The sequence below is a fragment of the Mustelus asterias genome, chromosome 13, assembly GCF_964213995.1.
Source record: "Mustelus asterias chromosome 13, sMusAst1.hap1.1, whole genome shotgun sequence".
In the NCBI taxonomy this organism is placed as follows: Eukaryota; Metazoa; Chordata; class Chondrichthyes; order Carcharhiniformes; family Triakidae; genus Mustelus; species Mustelus asterias.
In genome coordinates this window covers 79,128,460-79,153,460 of record NC_135813.1, presented here as the reverse complement: position 1 = coordinate 79,153,460, position 25,001 = coordinate 79,128,460, and the positions used below count along the sequence as shown (strand labels likewise).

Sequence of the window (25,001 nt, the reverse complement as noted above, 5' to 3'; positions counted from 1 at the left end):
CAAGGAACATATCAGGTGTGTGATGGAATGCTCTCCCCCTTGCTTGAATTGGTGAAGCTGCAAAACACTCAACATGATTGACACCATCCAAGATAGATCAGTCAGTTAATGTGACTGGTACCTCATCAAATAATCTAATCATGTCATGGCTGCAGTGCACATTATCCACAGGATGCATTACATGTCAGTTTCCTTGAGAGCATCAAGCATACAGGTCACCTCAGCTAAGGACAAGGGTGGCAAGTGCACAGTACCATCACCTCCACATCACATACCATAATGATTTGGACATGCATTCCTGTTCCTTCAGCGTTTGAGCCAAAATCCTGGAATTCCTATAAAGTACTTTGGGAACACTTACACCATGACTTTCTTGAATCAACTAGGCATGAGCAGTAAATGCTGGCCATGCCATCGATACCCACATCTCAAGAATGAATTTGAAAAGGGAGAGAAGGAATTTAGATGCTTGTGTGCACAAATAACTAAAAGCTAATGAACAGGCATAAAAAGGCTGATGGAATGTTGGCCTTTAACTCAAGGGAGTTGGAATGCAAAAGTAAAGTGATGCTTCAGTTATACACAGCCTTGTTCTGATCCCATCTGGAACATTGAATTCAATTTTGGGCACCAAGCTGCTGGAAAGATATACTGACCTCAGATGGGGCAGATACAATGACTTATACTGGGATTTAAAGGATTAACTTAAAAAGCTATGTTGCATTGATAGGTTTGCATTTTAAATTTATAAAATTGAATGATCCAAATGAAGTCTTTAAAATTATAAAAAGTGGTTTGCAAACGTAGACACAGAAGCCATTTTCTCTAATGGGGATGGTGGCATAATCTTAAAATTAAAACATCAGCATTAGCCAAAAGCTGAAGATCAATCTGATAGTGAGGAGTTACGGTGAAAAATGACAAATGCTTCTGATTAAAAACTTGGTTTTTCCTAACATTGCTTTCTAGGACAGCAAACAGAATAACACAAATTGCACCTGGTTGAGAGTTCTACACTCAATCAACAGCTCCCTTACAAGTCAAAACTAAACAATTAATCACATAAAGGAAGCTCAGGCAGCTGGAGTATTTTGAAATTAAATGCAAATGTGATAGCAAAATGATATACTTTGCTAATAGATATTAAGTTTTCCAACCTGTTGGCTGGTTGACACTTCCAAGTGATCCATTAGTTGTATCTGTTGAAAATAAATAGTGCTTATTTTCCAGTAGTTTTTTTTTCAAAATCTAATTTTAAATATTACTGCAGTTTCTGTTTTGCATGCACATTAGTTCCTGACATTTGCATTTGGGCAAATATTGTCAAGAACACGAAGTGATACTTGAGTATTTATTGCTCCAAGGTTAAGACATTACTTCTTTTGCCTCACACAACCACAGGACTGCTAAACGTCTCTAAGTCAGTAACAACATTCACCATCTTTAAATTTTACTACTTTCAGACTCCAATTTTAAATTCTTTGAGAAAGAATGGGACCAGGGAAAGTGAAAAACATAAATATTAATGACCAAATAAATTGTGTGTCTTTCATGGACCCATCTATTTATATTTCATGAAGTACCACATATTAAATTAACTCAAATTCTCATGCATAAATTCTAAGTTCAAATACATTTTAAATAACTAGTTTGGGAATTGACAGCAGTATAAAAGCCATGGTTACAGGTAAAAAATATAATGTAACCATATGTAGCAAAGAATTTACAGGAATAATGTGCAATAATTTTATCTTTCCTTTTAATTATATTGCACAAAGATAAGTGAGTTCACTCCATAATTGAAGAACTAACCACAATGGCACATTCATGCCCCCTACTTCCAAAGCCGAGTTACAACTCTAAGGACGAAATACAATTCCCATGACGTGGATTGCTGTAGAAAAGCCTCGTTAGTCATTTATTTTCCTGGAGCCAGAGATCCACCCCACTGATGGGATTTAATTACTGCTGTGGAAGCCTACAACTACCGGGGGAGTTTGCTTTCTGATTTCAAGAGTACTATGAAGCCAATCTGACAAAGTAATTGTTTGAAATGCCAATTGTTGCAGTGAAGTGGAAACTGCTTTGCTGCAATTGCACAAGTATCCTCCATCTTCTGCTTCCCAATCTCAAACACAATATTCCACAAACATTTGACTTGGATATGAATTTTTTATATTTATTTGATGTAGTTGTTCATTTCTACTTGAAGTTCTGCAAACCTTAAAATTAGCACACTGTACATACGTTCAGTAATTAATTGCAGAAAGAATTAATTACCTGCAACATCTGGTTGCTCCACTTTCTGTTTCTCCAGTAGTTCTTTTTCTTTTTGCTCTTGAAGCTTCTTTGCTCTTTCAAGCCTGTGATTCAAAGAATTAGTTACCAATTATTTTGACTGCCAGTGGATCTACACTTTTGTCTTGACATCTAAACAATTCTCTTCCATAGTTATTGCACGCTTCATATAAGGCTTAGCAGTATTTTTATTTACCTTGGCTGGTGAATTATATTTTTAGTTAAATATTCCCACACCACACAGGAATGGATGGATGGGGGTTAGCTACCCTCTGTCTGTAAAAGATTAGCTTTGCGAGGTAGCTGAGCTGGGCAAATGGAATACCTGTGACATTACTGTCCTTTAGGAGATGTTATTTTTAAAAATCATATTCTCTGCAGTTCTCGGTGTTGGCCGAGTTGTCAATAGAAGCCCTTTTATTGCTCCTTCAGTGGTTTAAATAAGGTTTGTTTATTTTTATTCTGGGCTGTTTTATGACCCTGCATTGTTAGGAGGAAGGTCATGTGTTCTGGACAGTTTTGTTTCTTCCTAGTGAATTTAAGGTTTCATTTTCTGTTTGGCTGCAGAGTTAGTTTTAGAAGGGACGTCAGACCAGAAGCAGCGTCTCTCTCTCTCCCTGGTTTTGGAATTCTGCTGGTTAGCTGAAAGCAAGGCTTCTTACTTTCCTGGAGTAAAGAATCTGTTGTTGGTGGCTTGACCAGATTCTGTCCCTGGTGTTCTGGAAAGCTGTTCTGACTTCAAACTGTTCTGGGTGTATCCAGAGGGTAGAAGTTACAAGGCTGAGAAGTCAGGATTTTCAATTCTCCAAAGGACTCAATTCCAGTATCAGTGAGCTTTAGTCTTCGCTGTGTTAAACCTGTGGAAGGGTTTTGTGTGTGGGTTTTGTTTGATTGGACCATCTTAGATATATTTGTTCAGGGTTATACATTATTGTGGTTGTTTTGTTTTTGTTTGTAATTGATAAAAAGTTAATTGCTAATTTTCTTTCCACACGTTAACTATATTCTTAAATAAACTTTGTTTGATAAAAGCTTCCTAGTGGGTCATTTGAATCATACCTGAGGTGAAGCATATCATGCTTAGCCTAGCCAAATTCAAGATGCAAATCATATGATCCAGGTGGGTTCCATAAAACACTTTGGAGTTTCTGACCTGAATCATAACATACTACATAAATATCCAGTTGCATATATTAATTTTGCAGAACAAATACTGACCTAAAAAGTGTGTTGATGTCATATACATGGATTTTAGTAAGGCGTTTGATAAGGTCCCCCATGGTCGGCTTATGATGAAAGTAAGGAGGTGTGGGATAGAGGGAAAGTTGCAGATTGGATAGGTAACTGGCTATCTGATCGAAGACAGAGGGTGGTGGTGGATGGAAATTTTTTTGACTGGAGGCAGGTTGCTAGCGGAGTGCCACAGGGATCAGTGCTTGGTCCTCTGCTCTTTGTGATTTTTATTAATGACTTAGAGGAGGGGGCTGAAGGGTGGATCAGTAAATTTGCTGATGACACCAAGATTGGTGGAGTAGTGGATGAGGTGGAGGGCTGTTGTAGGCTGCAAAGAGACATAGATAGGATGCAAAGCTGGGCTGAAAAATGGCAAATGGAGTTTAACCCTGATAAATGAGAGGTGATTCATTTTGGTAGGACTAATTTAAATGTGGATTACAGGGTCAAAGGTAGGGTTCTGAAGACTGTGGAGGAACAGAGATATCTTGGGGTCCATATCCACAGATCTCTCAAGGTTGCCACTCAAGTGGATAGAGCTGTGACGGCGGCCTATAGTGTGTTAGCTTTTATTAACAGGGGGTTGGAGTTTAAGAGCCGTGGGGTTATGCTGCAACTGTACAGGACCTTGGTGAGACCACATTTGGAATATTGTGTGCAGTTCTGGTCACCTCACTATAAGAAGGATGTGGAAGCGCTGGAAAGAGTGCAGAGGAGATTTACCAGGATGCTGCCTGGTTTGGAGGGTAGGTCTTATGAGGAAAGGTTGAGGGAGCTAGGGCTGTTCTCTCTGGAGCGGAGGAGGTTGAGGGGAGACTTAATAGAGGTTTATAAAATGATGAAGGGGATAGATAGAGTGAACGTTCAAAGACTATTTCCTCGGGTGGATGGAGCTATTACAAGGGGGCATAACTATAGAGTTCATGGTGGGAGATATAGGAAGGATATCAGAGGTAGGTTCTTTACGCAGAGAGTAGTTGGGGTGTGGAATGGACTGCCTGCAGTGATAGTGGAGTCAGACACTTTAGGAACATTTAAGCGGTTATTGGATAGGCACATGGAGCACACCAGGATGACAGGGAGTGGGATAGCTTGATCTTGGTTTCCGATAAAGCTCGACACAACATCGTGGGCCGAAGGGCCTGTTCTGTGCTGTTCTATGTTCTAAAGTGAATCAGATTCAATTTGAAGCAAGATATACCGTTTGTCAGTAATGTTTGGCCAGACATAGAAATTAGGAATGTGTAATGGCTATTTATACTCCTAGGGTGTATTTCCTCAGTATTGTGGTTCATTGTTTCCCAATGTGGTATACTATCGCAGATCGCGCATGTGGAAATGTTTCAATTCAGAAGGAGCATGAGTTTGCCTGTGGAAGCTGACCTTTACAATAAGCACAAGTAGCTACAGTGCTTCTAAAATGTTGCCAATGTACTTCATGAAAAATAATCCCTTTTTCATAACCAACACTAATCTAAATTTAATTTCTTACTGGGAAGGTTCTGAGTAAAGGTGTCAAAACAGATAATACTTTACAGTAGTTAAGCTGTAGCAATTAAATGGAAATCTGAAAGTATTAAATTCTTAAAAACTAACCAATGAATAGAAAATATTGAATAAACTGGCTGGCTTCAAGACGAAGATTGTGATTGCAGTAGAGAGGGTGCGGAGGAGAGTCACCAGCATGTTGCCTGGGCTGGAGCATTTCAGCTATGAAGAGAGGTTGGCAAGGCTGGGGTTGTTTGCCTTAGAGCAGAAAAGGCTAAGGGAGGGACAAAATTATGAGTGATATAGATAGGGTAGATTGGAAGGAATTTTTCCCCTTAGTAGAGGGGGTAATAACCAAGGGGTATAGATTTAAGGCCAAGAGCAGGAGATTTAAGGGGGATTCGAGAAAACCCCTTTTCACCCAGAAGATGGTGGGAACCAGAAGCTGACTATCTGAAAAGTTGGTAGAGGTAGGAACCCTCAACATTTAAGAAGCATTCAGATGAGCACTTGAAACTCCACAGCATACAAGACTACGGACCAAGTGTGGGAAAATGAGATTAAAATAGATGGGTGCTTGATGGCCGGTGCAGACACAATGGGCCGAAGTACCTCTTTTTTTGTGCTGTAAAACTATGACTCGAGCAGCAGGCTCAGCTAAGTCAGATCACAAGCTGCAAAAAAATGGATGATAGATAACTCAGTGCAAATACTTCCACAATGAAAAATATACCAAAACACTGATGCATTGCAAACTCACTTTAAAATGACCTATTCTGTTAAGCTTAGCATCGCTGCTGCCGGTATGCACTCATTTGTAAAGTGAATACAATCAGCCTACAATAATAATACAACGCGACAAATTTGAATAGTTAATCTGAATCATTTGACTTGTGATGCTTTCCACGTTCAGGGCAATTTAAAAACTCACTAATGAAGAGCTATATGCAGCAGCACCTTGTAGGTTAAAAACAGCTATTTCGGACTTGGACATCAGAAGGAAATTCATACTTGCATGTTACTGCTAGCTGAGAAGTTCCGCTTTGAAATTAAGTAGCACAGACATATTCAAATCAAGTGAAAGAAATTTTCTGGAATGTAAGAGATTGACTTGTCAATCACAACAGAATGTAATGTATAAGTGTTGCTAACTGAAAAGTTCCCTTTTGGCTAATGCTACAAATCTGCAGACAAAAAGACTGAGGGGAAAAAATATTTTCATACAGCAATAAATTTCACATCTATGGTCCAAAAACACAAGATAAAATGTTTGAAATCCCAGTGTATCTAAATAACCACCTTTATGCGCATCTGTAACTGTAACGCACCTCACAGCCTATTTGGCCCCTCTTCTGGCCAGAAGCAAGGCCAATCAGTGCTGATAAAGATAAGGGAAATGGGACAAACAGGACTTGCTCCCCGCCCCCTTTAAAATACTGTGAAATAAAACTCAAATAAAATAATCAACTCCTTGTAGTACAATCGGCTATTTAACCTTCTAGTTTTAAAGCAAACCGCCTCCATACATAATTTTAAATAAATAAAAAACAGGGTTGAATTGAGCCAAACAGCAACTCAAAACCAAAGTTAACTAATTAAAAATAAGAAACAAATTACCTTCGAGCCAATGCTTCCTGAGCATCCATGGCAGCATTGCGACCCCTAAATGCTGGAGGAGTCCGACTACGACTTCTGCTTCTACTGAACTTGCGTTTTCTTTTTTCTCTGCAATACAAGTCCTCATTTAGGATTTAATTTATTCAAAAGAGCAGTATATCACAAATGGAAATTCATTATCCTCATCTGATTCTCTTTATAAACCACAAAGATCTAAAACAATAAAAATGGAGCAAATTTAATAATCACAATCTACAACTATTCTTTATAGTTCACTTGTTTTTTACATTTCTGGATTTAATTAAATAATGAATACCTAAACAGATGTGGAATTTTACTTAAAAACTATGACACCCAACCATGTGAAAGTGATGAATTAGTATCCATTGACCATCACTTCTGAGTACTTTCTGCAAGTAATCTTTCAAATTATTCATATGCACTCAAATTTTAAGTAATTGCACTTCAGGTTCTTTGGCTCGATTTTTCTTTCTAAAATACCAGCAAGATTGATTAATAAGTTGCCAATTTCTAACTCCAGTGCTCCCAGAGAATTTCAATGTATATTCTAAATGTCATTCTTTGTTTCTTTATGCTTTTCTTTATAAGAAATTACATTTTCTAATACAGGGAACTGAATATGACATTTTTCTGGAGTTTGCATGTTCGTTCTCCGTGTCCATGTGGGTTTCCTCCGGTGCTCTGGTTTCCCCTCTCAGTCTGAAAGACGTGCTGATTAGGTGCATTGACCCGAACAGGCGCCAGAGTGTGGCGACTAGGGGAAATTCACAGTTACTTCATTGCAGTGTTAATGTAAGCTTTACTTGTGATTAATAAATAAACTTTAAATCTGTTGAATAAAACATGGAGAATTTTTGGCATCAAAGAGTGCCCCTGGGTCCTGCAGGAGAAGCAAAGGATTTCTGGATTTGGCAATGGTGGGAAAAGCAAGATCCTTATCAGGGAAGGGGCTTGGGAGATCACAACCCAACGTGCAATTGGCTTTTTTTGATCATTCAGACTCTTCAGTACCCTCCCAACCTGATTGCAAACCCTTTTCTGGTACAGAAGGAACAATTTTCCATCCTCTGTTGGTTTTGTTTTTATGTGCCTGCTTTAAATCATTTACACATATATTTGATGTTTTTAAAATATTTGGGATGAAAGGTTACGGGCTGAGAATGCAGTGAAAACACTAGCTATTAAGTGATTATACTGACTTATATGGTCTTCAACAAATACATTTCTATCAGGAAACAAAAATGACCAAAAACAAGTTCATTTAAGTTGTAGAATTATGAAACAGGAGGTCAGCACTTGGGTCATTGTTCCCCTGCTGGTCCTTAGAAGGAGCCAACCAGTTAGTCTTTCTCATTCCCCACTGCCTACTAATTATTCCCCTTGAAATATTCATCCAATTCCTGTTTGAAAATTATTATTGAATTTGCATCAAGGAGCAGGCATTTGAATTTTAGGGAATGCATTCCAGAACATAACTTGTGTATAAGATTTTCGCCTCTCACACTGCCTCTTCTATTTTGCCAATTACCTTAAATCTGTGCCCTCTGGTTAATGATCCTTCTGCCACTGTTTCGCTTGTCCTTCCACGTAATTGAACTCTCTCAGCACTGATAGAGAATTTGAGTAAATCCTCCTATGCAACCTTTCGAAGGCCTTGCTATTCTTCCTTAAGTCCAGTGCCAAGAATGGGTCACAATAGACCGGTTGTGGTCTAGCTAGTGTGTTATAAAGTTTTAGTAGAATCTTTGGCTTCTGCACTCTATGGTTCAAAAATATAGCCAGGGATCCTGTAGACCTTTTTAAACTGCTTTCTCAACTTGCCCTGCCACCACCAAAAACTGAAATGTTTCTTCTTACTCTATCAAAAGTCCTACTGCTCTGAAACCTAGTTTCTCTAGTCTCTTCAAGTAAATGAAGTCTTTCACCTCATGCACGTTTCTAGTAAATCTTTTCCATACCCTCTTCTCAGGCCTCTGCATTCTTTGTAAAGTACACCTCACATCAAAACTGGAACATTTAGTTTTGTCTCTTCCCATTCTTTCAGCCAAACTGAAATCAGTTCATACTTTCTCTGCATTAAATTTCATCTACCATGCTGGCCCATTTCACCATTCAGTCTGTTTCTGCTGGAATCTGTTACTATCCTCCTTACATTTTAAAAATAAATGTAGAGGTTGTGGGCTAGGCCCGCATTTATTGTCCATCCTGGTTACCCGAGTTACTGTTCATGCATTAGTTAATCTCAGCCACTCCAACAATAGGGGGTAAAAATCGCCCCATAGTTCGGTTGATTAGGGAAGCAAAATACCCATATTTCTCACTCCTGCCCACTAAACACACACTTTCACACAAAGTGAATACAGGGTGAGGTTTAGCTGCAAGTCAACATTTACTGAAAAAGCTCAAATTACAGATAAGCATTTCCATCAATTTCAAGCAAAACGATGTTGATTAACTCCCTTATTGGAGTGCAGATTTTGACCAGAAAAGGCAGGAGAAAATTTAATAAGAAAATATATTTTAAATAAGTTGGAAATTGTTTATACTACAGGGGGAAAAAAAAGAGGACAATGAACTTACTTGCTTCGGCTTCTACTCCTGTGTATCCTGTGCCTCGATCGTGATCTTGAACGTGATTTTAGACGCCGTTTTTTCTCTCTGCTTCTTGAACGCCTACCCCGGCTCCTCGAGCGCCTGCCCCGGCTCCTCGACCTCCTGCCCCTGCTCCGAGATCTCCTGCCCCTGCTCCGAGATCGCTTGCCCCTGCTCCGAGATCGCCTGCCCAGGCTGCGAGACCGCTTGTCCCGGCTCCTCGAATGCCTGTCCCAGCTCCTTGAGCGCTTGTCCCTGCTTTTTGACCGCCTGTCACGGCTCCGAGACCTCTTTTCTTTGCTCCGTGAACGTGACCTCTTCTTTTCCCGACTCCGATGCCGCCTAACAGAAAACATTAGAAACAATGTATACTCAGGTTTATATAGAAGAAAACCAGTCATTCACCTGAAAACCATCTTAACTGCATATTCCTGTGGAAACCATGCAACATCAGCATTCAACTGAAAAATACAGCCATTATATTTAAAAGTTTTGAGAAGTGCCAAAATGGCTGGTTCCATATCAGGTAGATGCATTACTTTTCAACACCATATCCTAGAAATGGGGCAAAGATATTGTCCCAATCAGTACATTAAGCAGATTGGAAATTTATCTGAACATTAAAATCATTAAAGCCAGCAATACTTGCCTTTCTCTGGACCTTGATCTTGAATAACTTTGAGCTTTTGAAGGTTTCTTTTCTTTCCGCTTTGGTCTGTCTTCTCCATTTTCTGTTGAACTTAATCGTTCTCTCCCTTTGTCGTGTTCTTTGTCACTTTGCTGATCAGAAGATTTTTGTTTTTTGGTGCCACTTTTCTCTTTTAAGTCCCGTCTTTGTTCCTGTTTTAAGAAGAAGTTGGTTCTTTCAGGAAAATAGTGCAACAAAAAGAGTTAGTATGGGTACTAAAATACAAAGATTTAATAGTGGGTTGTAAAAGCAATGACTCTTTGAATGTCTTAGAAGAAGTGAAGCAACACGCTATCAACATTCAATGCTTTTTACAACACACCAAACCCAAGAAATAGAAATCAAAAACTAGTGTGTTACACCAATACATGTTCAAAGGGCTGAATGCACTGCTCCTGCTCCAATGATACCAATAATTAACCACAATAATTATTCTGTATTCATGATTCATCGTTGCACATCATCCATTGCCAACACAGAAAAGCTCTCCAGCTATACTTGGAACTAAAATTAATTCATTCCAATCAAAGATTGCCTGACTCTCACATTCCTGAAATTTCCAAATGTCAGCTGCTTTACATGTAGTTTGACATTTAATAGCCACAATGCGGTCAAACAATAAAGTTGGACTGTCGCATCAATTAGCTACCAGTCCTGTTTATATGCAGTTTCACAGACCTTACATTTCAATTGCTCTGCACTGTTCAGATCCTTTCACCTCTCAAAAGGAGCCAGCTGCAGCAGATAAACAAAGTACCAAAAGATCTATTTCAATGCAAACAGGTTACACTTTAAGATCTGACCTAAACTCAAGTGCTGTACTTACCTTAAAAACTGTACCCGTCACTATAAATGCCCCTTCCCCTGTGTCCAACTCTTTACAAACTGGAAGACTCTGCAACTGCATCAACTATTTCCAATCAAAGTAGTTTTAAATCTGCAAAGCTACTATAAATGGGTGTTCGGCTCAAACACTAAAACAAAGCCAAGCTTTCAGAGCAAAATTGCAAAAGATTGACTAGATGCATCAGATGATAAAATGACTGCGTGAAAAGCCTGTAAGATAAGCAGTCCTTTCATGTCCACGGAGTTTCATTTTTTCCAATTCAAATTGCAAAACATCTATCCTACATACCAAATTTAGAAATAACAACTAAACAGGAAGTACACTAACCATCAATGTTACACCTTCATAACAACGCCAACTAAGCTATTTCTTCAATTAAACAAATTCAAACAACTATATTTTTAGATGCTTAAATCCCACCAGCAACTTAGAAAGTGACTTGAAAGGATGTTGCATATCCTAGTTTCATGCAACTATATATATTTAAAATAATGCTGGTGACTAATTTAAGCAAACTACTAATGTCTTAGAAAATATTTCAGAATTCTAAATTATTTTGTGGTAGCCAATAATCACTGATAAGTATGTACTCTTGATGTAACTTCTGACTTTCCAAACAAAAATCAGCAAGTACAAACCTGTGCTGCATGCTTCTAAAAAATTTAACCTCATTTAAATTAAGATATTTAACAAAAAACTAACACTAATATTTTCTATGAATGTTATGTCCATCACATTTTTATTCAAACATAGATATTTTACATTTCTAGCCATTCATGCACACTGCAAAATTATCTGACCGTCAACCTGATGTCAAAGTGGACATTCCTTATAATGGTGGCTATCTATTCCACTACACAAGGCATTTCAATCAAGTTCAATCCATACATGCACACACCTACCTCCTCTGGGGGAAGGGGGTGTGGGGTAGTGGCAAAATATATCCATGATACACCATTATTGTGCATATAACCTTTAAGACATTGAAATGTGCAAATGTACTTCTAAAGATCTTGTTTATCCAGATCTCAACATCTTTACTGGCTACAAATTTGTTATACCTAAAGACCTAAAATAAGATTATAACAAACCTCTGAACTGAACCTGGTACCAGCAATGATGCCCAGAAAATATGTTTTGGCATTTAAAGCAAGAATGTCTGTAACAACATCAATTAGCGTCAATGAAACAAAGTTAGTTCTGGGCTAAAGCCCAGCAAAATACATAGACAATAATTAGGAAGTCATTTACAAAGCAACATTATTACAGGTTGGTCAGTTCTTAGAATTAAATAAAATCAAATTGAAATATTTGGACATAACCTTATTCAATGTAGTTTGCGGGGAGGCAAACTTCCCCCTCCCAAACCAAATTGAATTGAAAATTGACTACCACAAATAAAAGCAGATTTGCTGGGTGATTCTTTCAAGTACAAAGCAAATACGAGTGTGAATGGCTGATATTTACCTTTTCAGGAGGTAGGCTTATATTTTTTGCTATTTGACTCTGCAGCGTCTTCCGCTCGCTGTGTCTCTTCGTGCATTAGCACGCTGAGTACGATTCATTATAGAAATGTTATCATGTGATCTACGTATACAAAGTAAACTTTCCAAACATAGAAAAATGCCAAAAATCTGTATTGATATCCTCCTAAATTGTAACGACTAAATATTAAAATATTTTTTGGTCAATTTTTACCTATTTACTATATTGTTCTAATTAGAATTGGGAAGAAAAATATTTATAGTCACATGCTTAGGTAGGATATGGTACTTTGTCATGACAGCTAAATGATTTACTTTTGTATACCAATTTTAGGTACTTACCATCCCTACTGTCAGTAATCAATAAAATAAATAGTCAGCAGCATTATATTTAGTTCTTAAATTACTGATATGCTACAGAAAGTGTTAATTACCTCTTTGCTTCTGCTGCGACTTTGTCTGGGTTTCCGGCTTTCACTTTCTGGAAAATGAAAAACTGCTACATGAACACGTGACAAACTTAGTTGCAAAGAAAATAACGAGCGTTCATTATAAAAGATAATTTTAGAATTACAGCTTCTTTATCCATGCAGTGCAATTAAAAATGCCAAAATGATCAAGGTCGAGAGGAACTGGTAACAATTTCATTAATTTTCATCAATTTAATTCAGATTGACAGGCAGCAGAGGTTTGTAATATAAAACGCTTTGAAATGATTTAACTTTGCAGCTGTGCGAAGACAGTCATGAAATTCTCAGAATAGAAGCATTACATCAAAAGCAGCAACAATGCAGGTTAAATGCTGATCTCATGAATGACATTCTGGTACCTGAGCCTAAACCTCAAATGTGACATGAATTGCTTGACTATTCCCTTATCCATTATCCAACACTAGTGAATAAATTGTAGCGCACAACTAAAACTGACCAGTTGCTTTTGCAAAGGCAATTACACATACATACACATACAAATTAGCAGGATGCCATTTGGCCCCTCAAATGTTCATTAAGAACAAAACCAATCAGATTATGGCCTCAACTTCACATTCTGCCTTCTTCCAAATCCCATGACTCCCTTGTTGGTCAAGAATCTATTTACCTCCCCATAAAAATATGAATTGACCCTGCCTCCACTACATGTATATATATCTGAAGCAAAGCATTTATTTGGAAGGGATGCTCTTCACTTCCAAATTTTTTATAAAAGTATGGTATTATTTAACACTCACGCAACTATGTAATTATATAAAAGTATCTATTTCAGCATTTTTGAAATGTCATTATATTCAAGATTCTTACTTTCACAAATACCAAAAAGAACTACAAACGCAAAAATATTTTAGCATAAATTGCTGCCTTTCATTTACTGTATAAACGAAAGTGTTCTTTTAAAATTTATACAGGCGCATGTTTTATGAGTATTTATCGAAAACACTCTACAGTGCTATCAAAATTCAAGATTGTAGCAGCTTAAATTTGTGGTACATTAGAGGTTCAATGTGCTCCACCATGTAGTAGAATTCACAATCTCCTGCTCTTGGGCAACTTGTCAGGGCAAGGGAAAAGTGAACTGCTTTCGTGCCTGTATTGCGAGGATGCTAAGTCAATCCATGCTACTTTTGTGCAACTCCAATGCCATGTTACATGATGATATGCTTAGAAATCCAGGAAGAAATCAGATACCCTGTCAAAAAATGCTACATGGCCACTTAGGAAGAAATAATAGTGTGAAGAGAAAACAGTGAACTCTCAAACTGTAACAATTGTTTTCTTATTTACAACTTGAGAGTGTAATACCAACATATCAAAGGTTTAGAATCTTATACATCATTAAGCACAATGTACATACCAGACTTCCGTTTCTTCTCCCTAGATCTTGACCTTGATCTAGACAGTTTCTTCTCCCTAGATCTTGACCTAGACCGCTTCTTCTCCCTAGATCTTGACCTAGACCGCTTCTTCCCCCTAGATCTTGACCTAGACCGCTTCTTCTCCCTAGATCTTGACCTAGACCGTTTCTTCTCCCTAGATCTTGACCTAGACCGTTTCTTCTCCTTAGATCTTGATCTAGACCATTTCTTTTCCCTAGATCTTGATCTTGACCTAGACGGTTTCTTCTCCCGAGATCTCGATCTCGATGAAGACTGTTTCTTCTCCCTAGATCTTGATCTTGAGCCAGAACGTTTCTTCTCCCTGGATCTGGATCTTGAGCCAGAACGTTTCTTCTCCCTGGATCTTGATCTTGAGCCAGAACGTTTCTTCTCCCTAGATCTTGATCTTGTCCCAGACCTTTCCTTCTCCCTAGATCTTGATCTCGACCTAGACCGTGACTGTGAAGAATGGTTCTTGTAGCTTTTTGGAGATTTAGATGATGCGGATCTCTCACTTTTCTTCTCCGTGTCAGAAGTAGATTTTTTCAAAATTGAATCATCCTGTTCAGTGTCACTTGCCTGTTGATAGATTTTAAAAGTTGCATTTAGATTGATATTAATTTTAAATTAACAAAATGCGTTCTTGCTCTCAGTTGTATCTCCTCCTAAAGCCAGTGTTCCTTTTACTGGGGTATAGTTTCACCATAAGCACTCCCTGATTCTTTGTCCAATTGGCTACTGTTCAAACAAGAGCCTTGACAGGGCGAGTAAACTATCTTACCATGTTGGTTGTTGGGGGAGTTTCAGTTGACAGTATTGCAAAACCTAGTCACATCCCCTAATCTTTATCTGGTGTGCATACACTGGATAACAACCAGGCACAGGAAATCTGGCTGATATCCCTGCTGCAATACTGGCATCAAATGCCATGTTACAACAATGACAGCACTTCAAAAGTACTTAATTGGCTGTACAATCTATGGGATATAAAATGCGATGGGATATACATTCCAAATGCAAGTCATTCTTTCTGATTTCCTATGTTTACTTCAGATTTTTGTTTGGCTGGGAAGAATAAATTGAAATAAAACAAATTCCCCTTGTTTCTCAACTACATAATCTTGAAGTCTCCTTGGTCTTCATTGATCTAGAGACATGTAGCACCTTTAGTGTAATGAAATGCCCTCACATGATTTACAAGAGCATAATAAAACAAAATATGACACCAAGACACATAAGGACATATTAGGTCAAGATTACCAAAGATTTGGTCAAAGCAGTATTTTAATGAGTGCTTTAAAGTGGGAAGCAAGGTAGAGAGGTGGAGGAGTGTAAGGGGGGAATTCCAGAGCTTAAGGCCGAGGCAACCGAAGGCACAACGAATTAGAGTGATTAAAATTAGAGGTGCTAAAGAGAACAGAATTAGAGGAACGCAGATATCTTGGATTGATTGAATTATTTATTTATTTAATTAGTCGGCTAGTGTGTGTTTTTTTTTGGCCTTTACTTTTGTAGTAGTATTTTTCTTAAGTTTAAAGTGAAAACCAGAAGTGGGCTGCTAAGGAGTCTGGGAAGGGTTTTTATTTTAACTTTAAAAGTCAGTTACCTGGGAGGTTCCCCCTCATTGTTCCACTAGAGCAAGCTGAGAGGGAGTGATTGGAGGCAGGAGTGCTGGTGAGAGATTGATTGAATTATTTATTTATTTAATTAGTCAGCTAGTGTGTGTTTTTTTTGGCCTTTACTTTTGTAGTAGTATTTTTCTTAAGTTTAACGTGAAAACTGGAAGTGGGCTGCTAAGGAGTCTGGGAAGGGTTTTTTTTAAGCGCGCGAAGTATAAAAGGTAGGCTGCAGTACACAGCGGGCAGCGTCGGGAGCGGGCAGTGTAGTGCGTGGGAAGCAGAGTGTGAGCTATAAGGCTTTGGCTCACAGGGCTTAGGCAGAAAGGGCGAGCAGGGGTGAGTTTAATTCATTTTTGCTGTTTCTAGAGGGGATGGGTGTTTGCGGTATCTAGAGGGGATGGGTGTGCAGGCAGTGCTATGTTCCTCTTGCACTATGTTTGAGGTGAGGGACTCCGTCAGTGTCCCTGCTGATTACACCTGTGGGAAGTGCACCCATCTGCAGCTCCTCCAAAACCGTGTAAGGGAACTGGAGCTGGAGTTGGATGAACTTAGGATCATTAGGGACGCAGAGGTGGCCATAGACAGAAGCTTTAGGAATACAGTTACTCCGAGGAATGAAAACAGATGGGTGACGGTGAGAGGGGCTGGGAGGAAGCAGTCCGTGCAGGGATACCCTGTGATCGTTCCCCTTAGCAACAAGTATTCCGCTTTGGATACGGTTGAGGGGGAATGACATACCAGTGGTGAGCCGCAGTGAGAGGATCTCCAGCACTGTGTCCGTCTCTGTGGCTCGGGAGCGTAAGGGGCAGAGCGGGAGGGCAATAGTTATTGGGGACTCGCTAGTTAGAGGGATAGATAGGAGGTTCTGTGGCAGCAAAAGAGACTCAGGGATGGTATGTTGCCTACCGGATGCCAAGGTCCGTGACGTCTCAGACCGTGTTTTCCGGATTCTTAAGGGGGAGGGGAAACAGTCACAAGTCGTGGTACACATTGGTACCAATGACATAGGTAAGAGAAGGGACGGGGATTTAAAGCAGGAATTTCTGGAGCTGGGCTGGAAGCTGAGAGCCAAGACAAAACATGTGGTCATCTCTGGTACGTTGCCGGTGCCACGTGACAGCGAGTTGAGGAACGGGGAGAGAGTGCAGTTAAACATGTGGTTGCAGGGATGGTGTAGGAGGGAGGGTTTCAGATACGTGGATAATTGGAACACATTCTGGGGAAGGTGCGACCTGTACAAACAGGACGGGGTGCACCTGAACCAGAGGGGCACCAATATCCTAGGAGGGAAATTTGATACGGCTCTTCAGGGGGGTTTAAACTAATTTGTCAGGGGAGTGGGAAAAGGAGTTGTTAGTCCAGAAGTCAGTGAGGGTGGTGAGGTATTGGGGAAGGTGTCAGGGTCAAGGGTGGGTACCGGTAGACAGGAAGGTGGGTTGAAGTGTGTCTACTTCAATGCAAGGAGCATCCGGAACAAGGTAGATGAACTTGGGGCGTGGATTGGTACTTGGGACTACAATGTTGTGGCCATTACGGAGACGTGGGTAGAACAAGGACAGGAATAGTTGTTGGACGTTCCGGGGTATAGATGTTTCAGTAAGTGTAGGGAAGCTGGTAAAAGAGGTGGAGGAGTGGCATTGTTAATCAAGGATAGTTTAACGGCTGCGGAAAGGAACTTCAAGGGGGATCTGCACACTGAGGTAATATGGGCTGAGGTTAGAAATAGGAAAGGAGCGGTCACGTTGTTAGGAGTTTACTATAGGCCCCCAAATAGTAATAGAGATGTGGAGGAAGAAATTGCTAAGCAGATTATGGATATGTGTGGGGGTCACAGGGTAGTTGTCATGGGGGACTTTAACTTTCCAAATATTGATTGGAACCTTTGTAGGTCAAATAGTTCGGATGGGGCAGTTTTTGTGCAGTGTGTGCAAGAGGGTTTCCTGACACAATATGTGGATAGGCCAACAAGAGGTGAGGCCACATTGGATTTGGTACTGGGAAATGAACCGGGCCAAGTGTTAGATTTGGTTGTGGGAGAGCACTTTGGAGATAGTGACCACAATTCGGTGTCTTTTGTTATTGCAATGGAGAGGGATAGGGCCGTACGGCAGGGCAGGGTTTACAATTGGGGGAGAGGTCATTATGATGCGATTAGGCAAGAATTAGGGGGCATAAGTTGGGAACAGAAACTGTCAGGGAAAGGCACTCATGAAAAGTGGAACTTTTTCAAGGAACAAATACTGGGTGTCCTTGATCGGTATGTCCCTGTCAGGCAGGGAGGAAATGGCCGAGTGAGGGAACCATGGTTCACGAAAGAGGTGGAATGTCTTGTGAAAAGGAAGAGGGAAGCTTATGTAGGGATGAGGAAACAAGGTTCAGATGGCTCGATTGAGGGTTACAAGTTAGCAAGGAATGAGCTGAAAAAGGGGCTTAGGAGAGCTAGGAGGGGACATGAGAAGTCCTTGGCGGGTCGGATCAAGGAAAACCCCAAGGCTTTTTACTCTTGTGAGGAATAAAAGAATGACCAGGGTGAGGTTAGGGCCAGTCAAGGACAGTAGTGGGAACTTGTGTATGGAGTCAGTAGAGATAGGAGAGGTGATGAATGAATACTTTTCTTCAGTGTTCACCAAGGAGAGGGGCCATGTTTTTGAGGAAGAGAAGGTGTTACAGGCTAATAGGCTGGAGGAAATAGATGTTCGGAGGGAGGATGTCCTGGCAGTTTTGAATAAACGGAAGGTCGATAAGTCCCCTGGGCCTGATGAAATGTATCCTAGGATTCTTTGGGAGGCAAGGGATGAGATTGCAGAGCCTTTGGCTTTGATCTTTGGGTCCTCGCTGTCCACGGGGATAGTGCCAGAGGACTGGAGAATGGCGAATGTTGTTCCTCTGTTTAAGGGAATAGAAATGACCCTGGTAATTATAGACCGGTTAGTCTTACTTCGGTGGTTGGTAAATTGATGGAAAAGGTCCTTAGGGATGGGATTTACGACCATTTAGAAAGATGCGGATTAATCCGGGATAGTCAGCACGGATTCGTGAAGGGCAAGTCGTGCCTCACAAATTTGATTGAATTTTTTGAGGAGGTAACTAAGTGTGTTGATGAATGTCGGGCAGTTGATGTCATATACATGGATTTTAGTAAGACGTTTGATAAGGTCCTCCATGGTCGGCTTATGATGAAAGTGAGGAGGTGTGGGATAGAGGGAAAGTTGCAGATTGGATAGGTAACTGGCTGTCTGATCGAAGACAGAGGGTGGTGATGGATGGAAAATTTTCGGATTGGAGGCAGGTTGCTAGCGGAGTGCCACAGGGATCAGTGCTTGGTCCTCTGCTCTTTGTGATTTTTATTAATGACTTAGAGGAGGGGGCTGAAGGGTGGATCAGTAAATTTGCTGATGACACCAAGATTGGTGGAGTAGTGGATGAGGTGGAGGGCTGTTGTAGGCTGCAAAGAGACATAGATAGGATGCAAAGCTGGGCTGAAAAATGGCAGATGGAGTTTAACCCTGATAAATGTGGGGTGATTCATTTTGGTAGGACTAATTTAAATGTGGATTACAGGGTCAAAGGTAGGGTTCTGAAGACTGTGGAGGAACAGAGATATCTTGGGGTCCATATCCACAGATCTCTCAAGGTTGCCACTCAAGTGGATAGAGCTGTGAAGAAGGCCTATAGTGTGTTAGCTTTTATTAACAGGCGGTTGGAGTTTAAGAGCCGTGGGGTTATGCTGCAACTGTACAGGACCTTGGTGAGACCACATTTGGAATATTGTGTGCAGTTCTGGTCACCTCACTATAAGAAGGATGTGGAAGCGCTGGAAAGAGTGCAGAGGCGATTTACCAGGATGCTGCCTGGTTTGGAGGGTAGGTCTTATGAGGAAAGGTTGAGGGAGCTGGGGCTGTTCTCTCTGGAGCGGAGGAGGCTGAGGGGAGACTTAATAGAGGTTTATAAAATGATGAAGGGGATAGATAGAGTGAACGTTCAAAGACTATTTCCTCGGGTGGATGGAACTATTACAAGGGGGCATAACTATAGGGTTCGTGGTGGGAGATATAGGAAGGATATCAGAGGTAGGTTCTTTACGCAGAGAGTGGTTGGGGTGTGGAATGGACTGCCTGCAGTGATAGTGGAGTCAGACACTTTAGGAACATTTAAGCGTTTATTGGATAGGCACATGGAGCACACCAGGATGATAGGGAGTGGGATAGCTTGATCTTGGTTTCAGATAAAGCTCGGCACAACATCGTGGGCCGAAGGGCCTGTTCTGTGCTGTACTGTTCTATGTTCTATGGTTGTGAGACTGGAGCAGATTACAGAGACAGAGAAGGGAGGGGCAAGGCCATGGAGGGATTTGAAAAAAAGGATGAGAATTTTAAAATTAAGACATTGTTTGACTGCGAGCCAATGCAAGCACAGCAATGATCTAAGCATAGCAATGATATTACACTACAAGGGAAAGCTTGGTAGAAAGATTTCAAAACCCTGGACTGAGAAAGCTGGTAATTTGATTGTGGAGGCTGCAAATCTACTCACTGATGTTGCAAAATTCACTGAAATCTCAACAAATTGGAAAATATCAAACATGAGCTCCCAATGTTAAACGGCGACAAGGGATGAACCCTCAAAATTACAGGCCTATCATTATTCCAACTGTAAGGAAACTGTTCATGACAGGACAAAGTCAGTTTGAAGAGAATCTGGGTTCAGAAGCAGTTATTCCAGTGTGACAAATTGAATTTCTTTGAGAATTAGTAAATAAAGGGAGGGTGAAAGATATCTACCTGATTTTAGGAAATCATTGCCCCACATGTGATAGGTGGTCAAATATTAAACTGGATTGATGCATGGCTGAAAGGTAGATAGTACATGTCAATGAAACAACAGGAATTAATGATCTGGCAACTGTTAACTTGGAAATTTTATAAATGACTTGAGGATGGAATATTCTTCAAATCAGTTGTTTACAAATGCCACCAAATCAGATGCAGTGATCAGTGAAGCTAATCAATGCACAATAATTCAAAGAATTACAGGATGGGGCAGGTTGTGGAAAACAAACATTGATAGAGATATTTTGAAATAAAGATTGGAAGAGAAGATGTGCATTACAAATTAAATGGGAACACAGAAAAGACGTCGCAATATTTTGGTCGTCAAAAAGGATTACTGAAATGACAGGATTATGTGCAAAGATTATCTGCGCTGATTTCAATCTCTGGAGAAGAAAAGGGTGCATCTATGGGAAGTATTTAAGATTTGCAAAAGCATGAAAAGTTTGAATGGTGAAAATCGTTTCACCCCCACCATTCACAACCTCAAGACAGCCCAAAGCATTTTAGTCACTAAACTATTTTTGAAGTGTAGTCACTGTTATAATGTAGGGAAAGGCAGCAGCAACAAATCTGTGCACAAGATCCCACTAAAATCAGTGAACAGTTAAATTATTTTGAAGGATAAATGTTGACCAGAACATTGGAAGGACATCTAATGCTCTTTGTAGTATAGTGTCATGGATCTCTAATATCCACCTGACAATGCATTAGCAATGCCTTCAGTATACCAAAAATACACGCAACCCTACCGCCCCAGACCCCCAGAATTCAGCAAACTTTTTAAGTAGGAGGTTGATTAAAGCAAGGTAGCGAAGCCTAACCATTGTCAGGTTTAAAATAGAAGAACTGAATGTATATCTATTATTATCTGTTCTATATTTTAAGGAAATAAAGTAATGAGATAGATTAGTGGGCAGGCTAGATGCACAAAATTTGATAAATTAGACAGCTTGATAAACAGGGACAAAGAATGCAGGTCACAGACAAATTAACAATGAGTGGATAGATGGCAATGATGAAAGGAACATGCGAGGGCAAGCATACATTAAGCTAAATTTCTTAAGACTGAAGGGACAGATATCCTGGGTTGCAGATACATTTATCCAAAAGTGGGAACTTCTATGTAGTTTCTTTTGGAATTATGTCTAGGCTGTTTGCTTACATTTGACAATCAAATTTGTGATTATTTTAATATATTCCATCATATTCCAATCCATTTGGGGTTAAGAAATTACCATAAAAATCAAGGAGATAAAAAGGAGGTCCCTTTAAAAATCAACTTTTGAGTTGACATTAGTCTAATTTTCACTTTTTGTCCACATGACTTGCCTCCCAGCAATATAAAGCAAAGCCTTCAAGTGTTTTTCTAATATGTGGCTGTTGCCAGATGTCAAGACAACCATAAGCACTGGATAGTGGGACCTTCATTTTTTTTCCAAAGCTCCAAACAAGGTTATATATAAAACAAGAGTATATTTAATAATAATCAGAAACAATTATACAAGTTAGCATTTGCAACATCTCATCTTCTGTCACTCCTGACAGAACATTCTAAACGATGTCCCACATACCCAGTTTTCCTCTCAGGGGAAAGAGCCACAAATCTACCTTCCCATAGGTGAACCTCGAGGCTTGTTGAATAAAAGCAAAAAAAAATCAACAGATTGCACCGCTAAATAAATTTTGCATTACTTTAAAGCAAGCTATATCTATAATTAAAAACCTTCAGGTGCACAAATATCCATTTTAAAAACTGAATACCTATTTAAACTCGTCATGATGTAATGACTTTCCAATGTGCAGAGACTGCAGCAATATATTTGGCAGAAGGTAGTAATTAATGTGACAGGTTTACATAGGTCCTTTTCAATATAAATGTGGACGCACAAATTTATGGGAGAAATATTAAGATAAGAATGGTGTGTATATCTTTAAAAAGTGATATTATAATTTTAATACAAAAATGGCCTCAAATATCGCTGAAAATAGAGACATACTGCCCAAGCTTTTTGTCTTGCACTCATCAGGGCAAACGCAAGAATGCAAAACTTCAAATGACCCCAACAATTTATTCGACAGGAGAAAAGAGTGCTGACTGGTTAGCAAGTCAACACTAACCAGGTTAGGCATTGCCATGGAGAAATACAAGCCCCCCAATCTCCCAGGTAATTTACAAAGGATGCAAGGTTTGAACATATTCTTATCTGCAGAGATGAGAAAAGTATAAAAATCATATGGCCTGTTTCCATGATGCACATCCTATGTTTCAGTGTCGTACAACCTATGCAAAAAGCTTTGCAATCAGCCAGTCATTCAGGTGTAAACGTGAAAGATAACTTACAAAGCTGCTTTGAAAACAAGAGCTATTTGCCATTGGTATTGTAACAAACTACATTAGTGTGTTATTTAATATGGTTATAGAAAAGAATAATTATTGTGTATTATAGAATCAGTACAGGAGGCCGTTCGGCCCATTGAGTCTGTACCGACCACAACCCCACACATTTTACCCTGCTAATCCTCCTGACACGAAGGTCAATTTAACATGGCCACACATCTTTGGACTGTGGGAGGAAACCGGAGCACCCAGAGGAAACCCATGCAGACATGGGGAGAAAGTGCAAACTCCACACAGACAGTGACCCAAGGCCAGAATTGAACCCGGGTCCCTGGCGCTGTGAGGCAGCATTGCTAACCAATGTGCCACCGTGCCGTCCTTTTGAAAAATCCACTCTTAACCAGGATCCTAATTCCAACTTTCCACAACTCAAGCCTACCACTCATTATATATTAATACCTTGCTCTTCATATACATTACCATCTCACATCAAATCACCATAACTTTCTAGAAGCAGACCTGGACAGTAACCCCCTCTCCCATTTGTACCCTCTTTGGATTCCATGGCTCCAGTAGTTTAATGCCCTGATGGCTAACATCTCCCTCCCCAGCATCCAACAGCTCTGCCAGTTTTATTTTGCTGCAGGCTCAAAAAACAGTTCAGATGCTGATAAGTATTTTTGTAAAGACCTGTGAGAGACTAAATAAATAATCCATTAATGAGGTTTACAAACCAACTATCAATCTACATTGATTTAGGGTTGAAAACGTAGCCATTCATGATTTTTATCCCAAATTTCACGATTTTAAGAGCTTGCCTCGATTTGAGATAGTGGGATTGACATATCTGGACTGGAAACAATCGCATTTTCAGAAAAAAGACGGTTACTGGAAAATGTGACACAGGGATACAATACTACAGATTAAAACTATTCTATGCATTTATTTATTGAACTCCGGGTTTAGTCACTCCTGCACGAGACTAAATGTGTAAATCGAATACAAACTCAAGAGCCTAACATCCTATATCACTGGTATTCTGGATAGTTCTCCAACCTAACTCATCGCAATATTGCCAACCGAGTGGGATCCAAGAGCCGTTTTAAAGCCTCAGGAGCATCGGCTAGGACAAATCGAATTATTCTCTTTAATTCCTAATAAACTCCATCAGCATTATCCATTCATACACGATATACGTAACACGGGTTGAGGGGCGATGGCGAGTACGAGATTTTGCTAGCTGCGTCCCTCAAAACATGATTTGGAGAACAAACAAATCTCCAATGTGGCCACTCGCATTAGCTGTCTAAAAACGCAGCAGCTCGGCCAAAGAAAAAAAATCAAGGGAGGATAAACAAGGCGAAATCATATTTTCGAATGATATATTTGAAATGAGCAACTGTTGCGCTCAAGTGATTTGGGAGGTGTTTCATGCGGATGTTTTCATTTTAAAGAGACGAATGTTCCAGAAAACAGAATATTTCCAAGATGGCGCCTGCCGCCATTTTCTATGAAGCAGCTTCGCTTAGCGCACCGTCAACCGCGGGCTTGGGGAAAATCCGAGCTTAATCGAGCGGAGATGTTTGAAAACAAACAAAAAAAAATGTTATTTATTTGACAGGTACTAACCGCCATCTTTCCCAAGCTTTTTTTTTCGTCAGTCAAATAGCCGTGTGCCCGCCGCCGCTGATCGGAGACCAGCAGCCGCCACCGCTACCGCCTCGCCGACAAAATTCCGAGTGACGAATGGGCTCCCCCGCCCCGCCCCGCGCTAGTGCATTGTGCGCACGCACTGACCCGCCTCCACTGGCTTGTCATTCCCTCACACTCACCTCAACTGGATTCAAACATAAAATCAGGTCTTGTGTGCGAGGCATACATAGATTTTCAACCTGTTCGATATAACATAGAAGCATAGAAAAACTACAGCACAATACAGGCCCTTCAGCCCACAAAGTTTGCCGAACAATTCCCTACCTTAGCGATTACTAGGCTTACCTATAACACTCTATCTTACTAAGTTCCATCTACTTATCTAAAAGTCTCTTAAAAGATCCTATTCATAGAAATCATA

At 40.0% G+C, this 25,001-nt stretch overlaps 1 protein-coding gene across 1 annotated transcript in view; it reads right to left on the bottom strand.

The window, feature by feature from the left end:
* The window catches only part of rsrc2 (arginine/serine-rich coiled-coil 2), a 40,000-nt gene extending 15,306 nt beyond the window's left edge, over positions 1-24,694 (bottom strand). Inside the window, exons 1-8 of the mRNA XM_078227057.1 lie at positions 24,557-24,694; positions 14,117-14,717; positions 12,703-12,749; positions 9,899-10,089; positions 9,238-9,591; positions 6,637-6,744; positions 2,281-2,363; positions 1,158-1,199 (exon numbers count right to left, since the gene is read on the bottom strand). Of these exons, the coding sequence (XP_078083183.1) occupies positions 1,158-1,199; positions 2,281-2,363; positions 6,637-6,744; positions 9,238-9,591; positions 9,899-10,089; positions 12,703-12,749; positions 14,117-14,717; positions 24,557-24,562 (1,432 nt within the window). The 5' untranslated portion in view covers positions 24,563-24,694. The remainder of the gene's footprint in view (positions 1-1,157; positions 1,200-2,280; positions 2,364-6,636; positions 6,745-9,237; positions 9,592-9,898; positions 10,090-12,702; positions 12,750-14,116; positions 14,718-24,556) is intronic.
* Positions 24,695-25,001: the final 307 nt, after the last annotated feature.